Below are 13,667 nucleotides of genomic sequence, written 5' to 3'. Positions count from 1 at the left end.
CCCGATGCATGGCAAGCGGACACTGTTAGCCCCCGTTCTAAACCTTGTCCCTCCCCTTTTGCCGCTGGTCACGTGGTTGTAACGTCAGAGGTCCTTTACAGAACCACGTTCTACAACTAACCCATTGCGTATGTGCAGAATATCGACAATAGAAAATTGTGTGAATATTTTCACAATTATCTATTTGGGACCTAGTGGCAGTTAATAAACTACCGATATCCATCGTGCATTAAAGAATATATTACTGCATAAAACAAACTGTAAATATTCAAATAATGTCTGAGACTGTATACATTTATCTGCGCGCTCAGAGCGGATTAGAAAAATTCCGACCTGAGATGAAAGACAAACTTGTCCTTCCCAGTATCCTACTCCTAACCACGGAACCTTTATCTCTGGGAACGTTTGTTCCGGTACAAGCGACCGAAGTTGATGGGACACACCGTGACTAGTGCAGCGGAGGATTGTTCCTTCCGGCCACCTCATCGCTGCTGCTGTCATTGGTAGAAGCCGCATCTCCTTTCCACAACATGGTGCTGCTGACGATGATCGCCCGGGTGGCGGACGGGCTGCCTTTAGCGGCCTCAATGCAGGAGGATGAGCAAGTAGGTGATGGTTACAGAGAGAGGACGGGGAGATTTGTTACATGGATATGTATGTATGTATGTATGTATGTATGTATGTATGTATGTATGTATGTGTCCATTGTGAGCTGGGATCCGCCTAACGTGTCTTTGGCAGTGGCAAATTCTGCAGGAGTAAGGAATATACGTGTGTCTGACTGTAGATACATATGTGCAACTTATATATTCTATTTTGATCCGCTGTATAGTTCTAAAAGTAGTAAAGATATATTTTCTGTATTCACTAAAGTATTTTGTTGAGTTTAGCTACTTATATATGAAATGTATTGGCTTGTGACGTGAGAACTGATATAATATTAATGCCGTAGATTGGAAGCTATCTATCTCTGGAAGTGAAATTGGGAAAGGACATGCGCCTAATAGTGTAGTATTCCAAGTGAGAAATGCACGTGCTCAAAACAAAATGTGCGTACCGAATAATAAATCTTTAAGGTTTATCTGTGGTTCTTTTACTGGGATTCCATGTGGTGGGATGAATACGGCACTCAAAAGTATCAGGAAAACCTTATTGGGAGAGGCTCAGGCAGAGCCAGATAGAACGCAAATATAGTGTAGTATTTTTTGTTTAGAAGCAGGTCATGTAATTCATTATATAATACATACCGGAATGATACTTGAAAGGCTGCATAAATTATTGTATATCCTGGTGTCTCCTTTAAATTTAGGGTGTATAACCCTAAATTTCCCCCGGGAGCCCTAAACCTAACACTCACCCACTCACCCCCCCCCCCCCCCTTCCCGCGGCTGTCCGCAGTGGCGCCCGGGATCCCTTCGGTCGGATGTCGGTCACCGGTCTCCCGGCGTCGGTAAAATGACAGCCTGTCATTTAAACCTCGCCGGGATTAAGCAGTCGGGGAGCCGGTTGTCAGGATTAGGTCCGCTGGCTTCCTGACTGCATACCCTATGTGTGCCCTGACTCCTCTATGACTTTCTAGGCTAGAAGTAAATAGGTGCATTTACTAAATATACAAATGAGCATTGACAATAGCAACCTGGCAACATTTAAGTATACATGATGATATACTATTACATTCTGTGTAAGTAGGTATTTTCCTAATTATATGGAAGCAGAAGTATGAAGTACATTTTGAAATCTTTTTATTTAAACTTAAAGTCAATGAAGCTTTTGTACATATTCACAAAGGCTATTCACAGACACAGAAGGACAGGTGGTGTATCACTTGCTCCGCGCTAACAATGCTGTACATGCTGGTTTGGAGCTAATATTTATACACCTAAGCCTAGTACAATTAGAGGGACTAGATCATAAGATTGATCTTAAAGGTCCGTTATGAAATTGCAGCTATGCACCTCAAGTTAGTACATGATTACTGGTACTTCTTGCCTAATCACATCTTAAATATCTATTCCTGCAAATTTAAATCTTGTTTTTGCATATGGGTGCAATCTAATGTACCTGCCATCCTTAGTTAGGAACATGTCAATTATTAAGGGATTTTCCCTTGATATGATTCAAAGTTGTAGACTCCACCATCCTAACATCCATGTAACGGGCACATTTGCTTTAAAATATATAAAAGTGCTGCAGGGTTACATTTGGTATTTTACCTTTATTTGCTCCAAAATTTTGTCTACTGTCTGAGATTGTTAGTGTTTGTAATACATGTGACTTTTTTTTTTTTTTCTACCAATGAGAACGGCTTATATCCATTTCTCAGTAATGTATGTGCATTATGTCTGCTTGTTTTTTTTCACAGTCTGGAAGGGATTTGCAACAGTATCAGAACCAAGCCAAGCAGCTCTTCCGTAAGCTTAACGAACAGTCGCCCACTCGGTGCACGCTGGAGGCTGGTGTCATGGCATTCCAGTGAGTACTTTAACAAAAATCAAATTTTTCCTTTTATTTTTCATGAAACCTGTATTGGTCACAGCAGATTGACAACCATTAGCCTAGTGGTTCTCAAACTTTGTCCTGAGGACCCCCACGTTTTCTAGGTCACCCAGCAGGTGCACAGGTGTATTGATTACTCACTGACACATTTTAAAGGATCCACAGGTGGAGCTAATTCTTTCACTTGTGACTCTGCGTGGAGACCTGGAAAACATGCACTGTTTAGGGTCCTGAGGACCAAGTTTGAGAACCTGTGCATTAGCCCAACTGGTGTGTTCATTTTACTAATGTTCATGGGGACGATTCAATTGTTTGTAGCTCCTGGGCTCATCCATTTGTTTTGGGCGACCAGCTCAGAGGCTGCACTTATCGCGGATTTCTGTTTGCACCCTCCTGATGTGTGAGAAAAAGGCCACGATAAGTAGTTGCAGGGGTGGTCGCAAGTGTCAGGTGCGCCTTAACTGCAGCGTCCTGCACTTAGCACAGGAGAAGCTGCTTAACATGGCTAATCCCGTGCTTTCTTGTGCGAAAATGGTCCATCGCGACCAGTGAGGGGCTGGTTGTACACAACTTAAATGAATAGTTTCCAGGCTCATTAGACACGATCTACAAGCAATTGAATCAGTCCTATAGTATACCTGTGGTTATCTTAAGCATGATGATCACAGTAATTTATGTAATTATTAAATGGACTATTCGGGCCTCCTTTCAGCTAAGTAGTACCCTCTCTTGTATGCAGATGCAGTGAGTTTTTAGTTATGTATGCAGCATTCAAATGAATACATATTTTGAAGAGAACACAGGGGCTGATTCAGACCCGCTCGCAAGCGGGTCGATGGTCCCCCTCTGCGCATGCTGCCGGGTCTCGCTACAAGACGGGGCTGTTGATGTTGATTCACAGCTCGCCTCATTTTGTAGGCGGGGAGGGGGGGTGGCTGCACAAACGCCGGCGTTCCCTTAGGAACGCCTGGCGTTTGGGGCGACCCTACTGACATCACTCGTGATGTCAGTAGTGGACTTCCTGCTCTATTAGAGCAGGGAGTCCTCTCCTTACCACAGGGTCTCCTCGAAAGCCCGATGGTCGCGACAATCACGACCATCTCCAGCCCGCTCGCACAAGCTGTGGGTGGGCACCCACAGCTTAGCGAGCGGGCAGGTGAAAAAAATAAAAATAAATTCCCCGCCCTGATTCAGAGCGAGCGAGCGCTCGCAAGCAGCGAGCGGCTCTGAATCAGGCCCAGAGTCTGTTCCAGTTTTCCATATCACACAGTGTTAATACGGGTTTAGTGTCACTTATGTGAGCATATCCTTTGTTTAATTATAATTAAGTTATGAATTATATATATTTTTTTCTTTTATCTTCAGCTACCTAATTGAGAAAGGCGTTTGCTATCTAGTTCTTTGTGAGATGTCCTATCCGAAGAAGCTAGCATTTGCCTATCTAGAGGACCTGTATAATGAATTTGATGAGCAACATGGGAAGAAAGTACCCACCGTATCTAGACCATACTCTTTTATAGAGTTTGGTAAGTTAACAATAAAGCAATGTACACTACATAAAAATAACAAATGAAAATTACATACAATTACTGAAATTAACCCACTAACTGACACACAATGGCTTTTTTTTTTTAACATGTGGCAAGCATGGGCTTTAAACCTATGATCTGTTGCCGGGCTCTCACTGACTGCCTGTGACACCAGCAGGATGATAACCTGCAGCTATGAATTACTGACTGCTCAATCATTCCCGCACAGCATTCAGTAGAATGCTGTGCAGGTCATACAAATTGGGGTACTGCCTGTAGTCCCCTCTCACCACTTGATATATGGCTGCCTTGCAGGGGAGAGAAAAGAGAACTTGGAGTAAAAAATATTAAACAATTTAGTCAGCAAATGAGTGGTTTCCTAAAGTTTTTTTAAATTATATGTAGTGTCCCCCCCAAGTTTTTTTTTTTTTTTTTTATGGCCTCAATATGGACATTGTGATACTAATGAACAAGCTGGAATATTTGGAATATCTAGATGTAAGATTTGTTTATGATGTTAGTGTTGCGCAGTAAATTGACTTTGTATTGCTCTGCAACCATTATTTATTATTTTTATTATTATTTATATGGCGCCACAAGGGTTTTGCAGCACCTTACAAAATACATAAGCTAATGAGCAAACAAGAAAACAGCGACTTACAGTACGAAACAATGCAGGCTATGGACACAGTTTATAACCATTACTGCAATAGCGATCATAACACTATATTAAACAGCAGGGCATCAGCAACAAAGTGTTAGATGTGGTGAGTTAAGAGTAGACGATCGTATGAGTAAGAGAAGGAGAAGCACATGAGGGGAGAGGGCCATGCTTGTGAGAGCTTACATTCTAAAGGGATGGGGTGACACAGGTGGGTAGACAGTGAGGAAGGAGCATGGAGCAGCGGGTTAGGATGAGAACTGGAAGGCTTTGAGGATGTAGTGGCTCTTGAGAGCCCGTTTGAAGATTTGTGGAGAGTCTGATAGGGAGAGAGTTCCAGATATAGGAAGCAGCACGGGCAAAATCTTTGAGCCAAGAGTGGGAGGAAGTAATCAGTTGGCAGAGAGGTGGCATGGATTTTTTCGAGTGAAGTAAGCTGTTAATCGGAAAGGAATAGGTGTGGGCTTTGTAAGTGAGTGTAAGAACCGTGAATTGGGCTCTGAAGGGGAAGGCTTGTAGGAGAGGGGAGGCAGATGTATGCTTATACTGTTTATGTTCCTTGTGGATCTTTCTAAATGAGTACCACTGTAAATGTATAATAAAAAATTTACACCTGTTTGTCCATGCTTGAGCTAATAAAACACCAACACTACCACTATAATGATATCATTTTTGGTTTTATGGAAACCAACATATTTGGGCTATACGGCTCGACCTACAGTTGGAGATACACTGAAAACCTCATCTAATGCAGCTGGTAAATTCCTGTCACATGACTGGTGATGTTGCAGGATATCTGGCAGGTTTAATGCCTAGATACGTTGCTGGAACGATAAGCTATAATTACTATAATAGCTTTTAACTGACCCTTGATTGATGAAAGAGAATTGCCATAATGATGGCTCAGTAAACCTATTTAGCAGCAAAGTAGGCTACATCTGCGTGTGTCTCAGCTTGCTCATTGTCATAGGGCCTGATTCAGAGATGGACACTGTTGGCATTGCTGCTGTGTCTTTGGGTGCTAACATATGCTAATACAGCAGGAGGCATCAAGACGCCTCCTGCCAGCATCGCAGAGCCGATTGCTGCGTCCAAAGATGGTCGCGATGGCAGCAGGCTTGCCCATCTGAGTAAGCTTACGAAGAATGGACAACGGAACTGTTCAGCCGGGACTCGTAAATATGCGTCAGAAGATGCAGACCCTGGCCCCGGTAGGCCTAGAAAACTGCCCCCGTCGTTGCCGTCCCCAAATAGCAGTCAGCATTTCTATCATGCTGCGGCTTTAGGGGCAGTGCGTGCGATCTCACAGGACCTGTTTTGCACATACACAGAACTGGTCATGTGCAGTCCTCCCACCATCAGAGATTTACTCAAACCATGTGGTTTGCGTGCATCTCTAAATCAGGCCCATAGTGTTTTATGACTAAATGCATAAAACCTCTTTTTAAATCCCATATACCACACATGGAATCAGTATGAAATACCGACGTATGAATAACCGTCGTATCTCATACTGACGCTGGAACCCCAAAGGTTCAGCATCCCGACCAGAGGTGGTAAGTAGGGTAACCCTCCCCTGCCCCCCCCCCCCCCTTCCCAACCCCCACTAACCCTCCTTTGGTGGTGCCTAACCTTGAAACTCCCGGGGTGATGCCTAACCCTAAGACCCCGTAGCCTAACCCTAACACTCCCGGCGGAGTGCCTAACCCTAAGTCCCCACCGAGGGTGGCTAAACCTAACCCTTCCCCGCCCGCAGCTAACGCTACCCATTCCCCGCTTACCTTCGTTCGGTATGCCGGCTGTCAGGTTTTCAGTGTGGGGCAAAAGATAGGCGTCAGGATTTCGACGCCCATCTTCAACCCCGGGTATGGATTCTGACGGCCAGCATCCTGGCCGCCGGTTATCTCACTGCATCCCACATCACTTCATACTTGACTTTAAAATAAATGTAAAAAGTAGGCATTGTGACAGGTGTATTGGGATGCCGTGTTGATCTGGCCTGTCCATGAAGATGTAGTATGAAAGGAAGGAATACACATTTAATTACTGCTTGTAAATACTTAATTTGATGATTTTCAGTTTGCCACATGCAAAGAATCATTGGATCTTAATTCTATAAATATCACAAAATAAAACGGATGTCCAAGCTTAAAAGGTTTCTTTAGGAATATGAAAGGTTCTAACCCATCAGGTCTTGTCCATCTAACCATTGCACCTGCAAATAACACTGCCTTCAAACAGCTGGGGTGTCAACCTATGGATGGTTTCAGTGAAGGAGAATTGCTGTGTAGTGACACCCCTTTCCCAAACTGTCCCTCCACTCCTCCCAATTCGGCTCTAATCCTCTCACTGCCACTAACCGCTTTTCCATCACTGCTTTTTTATGTCCAAGCAGTAACTGTTCTAACCATGTGCATTGGGAGCTGCCAGTTGAACTCGGATCAGTTTTACATATGTTTTATATAATATATTTATTTTTGGAAGGGTTGTTTTGCAATAAATTTCAGAATTGGTAGTTTAGTGTGTACTAGATAATGCAAGTCTCCTCATATATAGGCAATATTTACACAGGTAAATATAGCACTGGGTTGGTGGTGCTCCCAAATAATAATTCAGAAAACTGTATATCAAGGTTTTTTGTTTTTTTTGCTGAGTCAAAAAGCAGACTGTATGTAATTTCAGGATGCAATCGGGAAGCCGGCTGACATTATACCGACAGCCGGCTTCCCGATTGTCATATCCCGGCGAGGGTGAAATGCCCGGCGTCTAGATGTAGACGCCGCTCATTTAACCGATGCCGGGAGACTGGCGCCCGGCATCCCGATCGAAGGGATGCCTTTCATCGCGACCGGACAGCCGCGGGGGAGGAGGGTTAGGTTTAGCGCACCAGGGGGGAACTAAGGGTTAGGCACCACCCCCCGGGAGGGTTAGGCTAGGGGGAGGGAGGGTTAGGGTTAGGCACCCCCCCCCCCCCCCCCCCCGGGGGAATTCGGTTTAGGCAGTGGGGAAGGGGGGGGGTTAAGGTTAGGCACTTACAGGGGGGATTAGGGTTAGGCACTTGGGGGAAGGTTAGGGTTAGGCACCCCTAAGGAGGGTTAGGTTAGTCAGTACTTACCTTACGACGATCGGGATTTCCAGCGCTGTCGGGCTGCCGGGATCTGTTCCAGAGTCGGGCTGCCGCTGCCGGGAATTGAACCGCCATGCGGCCGGCGGTATCTCATACCGATTCCGTATTTCTGGGGCACACTTAGTCATTTTACTAAGTGTGCCCCAAAAAAGACACATAGGGGTATATTTACTAAAGTGTGAGATTTTAGAGGTGGAGGTGTGGCCAATAGCAACCATTTAGTTTCTACTTGACATTTATCTAGCACCTAGAAGATAATAGCTAGATTCTGATTGGTTGCTATGGGCAACATCCCCACTTCTAAAAACCCTCACTTCACAGTAAATATACCCCCTTAGTCTGCTTTTTTCCTCTTAACTGCAAAACACTGTATGTCAAGGGGTTTTTTGCTAAGTCAAATAGGACCATAAAATAATGAAAGCACAAACTGAACATATTTAAATACACACAACAAATAAAAATATTTATAAATTATAATTTTTTAGGTAACTTTTTTTAATTTTTGTATATCCTGTGTTTCCAAATGTAGAGACTGGATCAAGGATAGGAAATGAGTCTCTATAAATAAATTAGGTGTTTGGTATGAGATCCCGGCGGTTGGGATGTCGCTGGTCTTCTGACAGCAGCATCCCGACAGTCAGAATCCTGACACCCATAAGGAAACAAGGCAAGTCTAACCCCTACCTTAACCCTCCCTTCCCGGTGTCTAAACATACCACCCTCCCCCTCCCCACACCCTACTCCTAACCTTCCCTCTCTGGTGCCTTACCCTCCCCTAGTGCCTAAACATGCACCCGAACCCTCCCCTAACTGTTGATATTTACCTTCGGGATGCCATCGGTTGGGATACTGGTGACTGGATACCGATGCTGTCGGGATTTTGCCACCGGTATTTAGACAATCTGCATCCCACACGCCGGGATGCCGACTACATCCTGATGGATATACATGCTTCAGAGTTCTGTTGGTTCCTGACGAAGTGATCTATACTTACTTCACTCACTCTGTTCTGATGCCCTAAAGTGGGCTAAGTACGATCACAGTCCTATGTGTTTTCCTAAGATATATTCACTATTTTCCAAAGTGAAAAATTGCAATTTATGATACTAAATCTATATTGCTCTGTTAACCACTTTGGTTTACTTTGTAGATAATTACATTCAGAAAACAAAGAAGACTTATATTGATAGTCGGGCCAGGAGAAACTTAGGTTCCATCAACACAGAGCTACAAGATGTGCAGCGGATCATGGTGGCTAACATTGAAGAAGTACTGCTCCGTGGGGAAGCTCTGTCAGGTAGGTGCACAAAAGTAGCAGAAAATAACATATTTAGATTATATAGTGTTTAACCTTTTTAAGTGCAATAAACACACTTTGTAATTGTATGTACTATATATGTTACATTCCAATGTAAGAACATTCGAAACCATTACATTTTAAATTGTTATTTAAAACATTGCATGTTGTGTGACTCTTATTGTTTGCCATGTTTTCCGATCCAAATAATGAATACGTTTTGTGCTATTAGAAGTTGCTGTAGATGTAGGGTTGATTGTATTGCGGTACATGGGAATTACACAGTTATGTAATTTGAGGTACAGCAGTTGGTTTATTAGTTTAAGGGAAAGTACTGTTGTCAGAAGTATAAAATCTATTGCGCTGAAGCTTTTCAGATTGTTTGTGGGTGCTTTCCCGACAAATGTGCGCATAAAATCACACATTTTTGCGCAATTCATAATATCAAATTTACCAGTTTTTCATTTTGACACCTTTTTTTTAGGATTTTAAGGGATGCATGAGTGAAATAATGCTTTAAAGCATTTATTTAGCATCATTATGTATCAAGTGTTCCCCACATCTTAGATTTCAAGCTCATTTGGCAGTGCCAGTTTTACCTTTTTGTTTTATGTCTTTGTATTTAATTTGTTTGTGTTTAATATGTCAGAACTTTAAAAATAAAATATGATTCTCCTCCACCTAGGTTTTTTTTCTCTTTTTGCTGTGAATGAACCGTATTTGGCAGTTAAGTGATTTGGTAGCTGAGCGTAAGCGGTGTGTGGTGCTGGTGGTGTTTTGGGACTGAGGCACGCACGGTAACAATGTAAACATTGGCATCCCACTAAGCAAAAAACAGCATGACCAGCTTTTATTTCTGACCTCCCTGGCCTGTAGGACCAATATTCTGAATAGGATAAAGGCTCTCTTGGTGGTTACCCTGTGGTCCCAGTATAATTAATAGCTGCCCCTAAAACTCTGAACATAATACTAAGAGGATAAAAATAAATAACACACCCAAAACCTTACTAGTCACTTCCGTGATTATAAAATAATCTCATCTTTTTTTGCAGTAATTAAAATTATTATGTTCTAGATCAAATGTAGACAATTTACCTGCTCTCTCCTAGGGCTCTATTTATTAACATTATTTTTGCTAAAATAAAGTGAAAAAGGGTGTTTTCACACCATTTTCACATTATTTTAGTATCGCCTAATTTTACTAAAGGGCAATTGGACTAGAATTCGTAAACTTCTACTCCGAGCCCTAATTATGACATATTTTTAGTAATCAGATCGCATTTCCCATAATTGTAATGGGAAATGTGATCTGCCTGAGATTTACTAAAATTAAAATGTGAAAAAAAATACTGGGGGAAGCCCTGTGGTAATAACTCCACCTGGAAGAGGCATTATCCAGGGTCTCCTCCGGTTACCGGACTCCTGCTCTGCTTTAACAGGCAGAGCAGAGCCCGGAGCCAGCCCCAGTGATCAGCTGTGTGGCCTAAACAGACAGCAAGCTGATCACTGCAAAGAAATAAAAATAAAGTAAAAAAAAAAAAGAACTTGCCTGAGTCCGGAGCCAGTGATCGGTGCCCCGGTGATGTCCTCCGTGACTCCGGTAAGCTGGTCTCCCATCCTGCACTGTGACCCGGGATGGGGAGACCAGCTGACCGGAGCCACGGAGGACATCACCGGAACACCGATTACCGGAAGTAAGTGAAACTGGGGGAGGGGTGGAGGGGCATTTGTATTTACTTTTTGAATTGAAGAGTCGAGTGGATGAAGGTGTTGTGTTACATTTAGAAGAAACTGAGATATTTACAGTTAGATAACTTTGACATGAATTGGACATATCACTTGTCTTCACAAAATTACCAGTAAGCATACTGCCAACAATTAAAATAGCATTGTTACTATGGTCCGTAGATTATAGCACCTTCATACATTAAAAAAAAAATAATAATAATTTTCAGAAAATTGTTACATAACATCTTCATCCACTCACCTTTTCAATTATGTGGGATCAAAAAATGAGAGCATCAATGCTCGGAAATAATTTTTTTAATTATTATTTTACAATAATGTATATATAATTTTTTGCACATCCAAAGCCTTCAGCTTATGTTTTTTGTATTTTCTTTTATTTGTTTAATTCTTCATTAAAGTTTATTTAAAAAATCTGAGAACGTTGCTAATGCTGGGCAAACACAGCCAGATAAAATGTCTGTCAGACCGACAGACATTTTATCTGGCCGGCTGCCAGCCGCAGATGTCGCCGGCATACACTGAGATTTCTCTCACAGTGTATAGCCCGACATCCGCGCTCCGCCCCCGGGGGAGGAGACATTTCCCTGTTCCTTCCGTAGGAAGGAACACAGGAAATTGTCTGTCTGCCGCGCTGGACATACACTGCCCGATGCAGCCGACAGTTACCGGGTAAATATCGCATCGGACGGGCATGCTGGACAATCCTGCATGCCCGACCGAGCAATATTTAACCCTCGGTCGCCTGCACACATGCTACAATTATCAGGGCGATCCGCCGATATCAGGCGGATCGCCCCGATAATTGTAGCGTGTATGGCCAGCATTAGGCAATGAACTGAAACAACGTAAGAGATTCACTAGGAACATGTGACATCAGAGGTTCAGTCCTCTTCCTTTTCCATACTGTAGTGATAAACTTCTGTAATTAGCTGATTAAAAAGTGGACACCTTAATTTTCTTGTATAAGTTAGTAAGTTGTAGCAGTTCGCTACTGTTCTATATTTATTTTTATTTTTTTTTATTTTTTATACACCTTCCTTTATGCTGACTTTGTTCAGTGTTTGGAGTGTTCTCCTCAGGATCAATTTCACGATGCCCCGCTTGGCTTTTTTGCACATCGCTCGACACTGTCCTCTTCAGGTATCTGGCAGCCACAACCGAGGGGCACAGTAACAGAGCTACATCCCATCAGATATGTCTCCCCCATCTTTACAAGCCAGGGCACGGCTTCGACAGTTGGAACATTGTAGAGAACGGTAGACCTGTATTGCTGGACACCAGTGGCACCGCTAGGGGAGTGCAGGCCGCACCGGGTGACGCCATCCGAGGGGGTGATACCAAAATAGCATAGCTGCTTTATATTGGTGTCGCCCCCTCGGATGGTCTCACAAAGCGCACCAGTCATGGATGACGCGCACCTGCGCACGTCATCCATTACACACCCTCTTGTGTCAGGAGAGGCTGGGTGCTGTCCTCGTAGCATCCCGGAGCGCTGGGCAAGCCCCCAGTGTGACTTCACGCCCCCAAACCTGCAGAGAACAGGAGGTGTGGCCTTGCAGACATGAGGTCACGTCCCTATCGCACACGAGGGGTGCACATTTTTTCATTATTACAAAGTATTACACTGCCTCCACCTGGTTACTTCTTAATGCCACCTGGATGGCAACATTTTCTGGGGAGAACACAGGTTTGAAAGCTTAAAAGTAAGATACTTTGAATAACAATGTATATCCTGGTTAATGTTTGATTTTATCTAAAATAATATCGGTACATTTTATTGCATATTTGTGTGTGGAACCTTTTGGCCTTTTTGCTACGTGGCACTGTTGACTGACTAATGTTGTTTTATATAAATATGTAGGTTGTTTTTTTATGTTGTATTTTTCACTCCTGCAGCACTGGATACAAAGGCCAGCAACCTGTCAACGTTGTCAAAAAAATACCGCCAAGATGCCAAATACCTGAACATGCGCTCCACATATGCTAAGCTGGCCGCAGTTGCTGTATTTTCAGTTATGCTGATTGTGTATGTGAGATTTTGGTGGTTGTGAAGCATAATCATTTGACAGAACTGTAGATGTTAACTACTGGATTATTAGCCAACTTATTGGATGGGTTAATTGTTTGCCATCATCTGTGTCTCTTGACTGCTAGAGGTCAGTTGCCAAGAGGCTGACGGTAGTCCTTAATCACTCTTCTGGATCACCAAAATGTATTGGACTACATTAAATAACAGAACAGACTATATCGCAGAGTTTCATCTTTTCTGAAAAGGAGGAGCAGATGCAAAATCTGGAAATGGAGAATACAGTGTTCAGTGTACTGACAATGTTATACCTGCATATGTTTTGGAGTCCTTTCTATTTCAATTCAACTTCTATCACCTGATCTTTTCTTCAACAATACCGTTTTCATGCTTGCTTCACATTTATTACTACTTTTCCAGCCGCTAGAAGTAGATAATAATTATATGGCCACGAGAGGAATCAAAATCTGCTTTCTCTGAACAAGTCTAATAAAAGAATGGTAGTTCCTGTAAGTAGAAACACTGCTGCGAGCATAGTTGGTTTCATTTTAAAGCTTTTATGACTGTTCTCCTTATGTCTGTGCATTTAAATATTTGGAATACTATTTATTATGTTTCTAATGCCTAATCCAGTGCAGTGATTTATACATTGTGCAGTAGCAACTTTAGAGCTTAGGACAGCTTTAGAGCTTAGGACAACTTCCACTTTAATCTACAACAAGAGTTGAAATGAAATAAAAACAGAAAACCAAACAAAATCCTACAACTGTTTTTCTCATTGG

General features: G+C 42.8%; 1 protein-coding gene across 1 annotated transcript; it reads left to right on the top strand.

Annotated features, from left to right (window-relative positions):
* The first annotated feature begins 424 nt into the window (after positions 1–424).
* On the top strand, positions 425–13,101 carry SEC22B (SEC22 homolog B, vesicle trafficking protein). Its single transcript, XM_088451267.1, has 5 exons — positions 425–605; positions 2,363–2,472; positions 3,862–4,022; positions 8,964–9,110; positions 12,756–13,101. The coding sequence occupies exons 1-5, from the start codon at positions 531–533 to the stop codon at positions 12,908–12,910; spliced, it is 648 nt and encodes a 215-aa protein (XP_088307393.1). The 5' UTR covers positions 425–530; the 3' UTR covers positions 12,911–13,101.
* The last annotated feature ends 566 nt before the right edge of the window (positions 13,102–13,667 follow it).

This window comes from Taudactylus pleione, unplaced genomic scaffold (genome assembly GCF_031769625.1).
Source record: "Taudactylus pleione unplaced genomic scaffold, aTauple2 ptg000543l, whole genome shotgun sequence".
NCBI classification, from domain to species: domain Eukaryota; kingdom Metazoa; phylum Chordata; class Amphibia; order Anura; family Myobatrachidae; genus Taudactylus; species Taudactylus pleione.
This window is presented reverse-complemented; position numbering and strand designations above follow the sequence as displayed.

Bases quoted from the DNA above. Each gene is read 5' to 3' on its own strand.
- SEC22B (XM_088451267.1), top strand. From the start codon at position 531: ATGGTGCTGCTGACGATGATCGCCCGGGTGGCGGACGGGCTGCCTTTA. The intron at 606-2,362 runs GTAGGTGATGGT...TTTTTTTCACAG, and splicing joins CAATGCAGGAGGATGAGCAA to TCTGGAAGGGATTTGCAACA. The intron at 9,111-12,755 runs GTAGGTGCACAA...TCACTCCTGCAG, and splicing joins CCGTGGGGAAGCTCTGTCAG to CACTGGATACAAAGGCCAGC.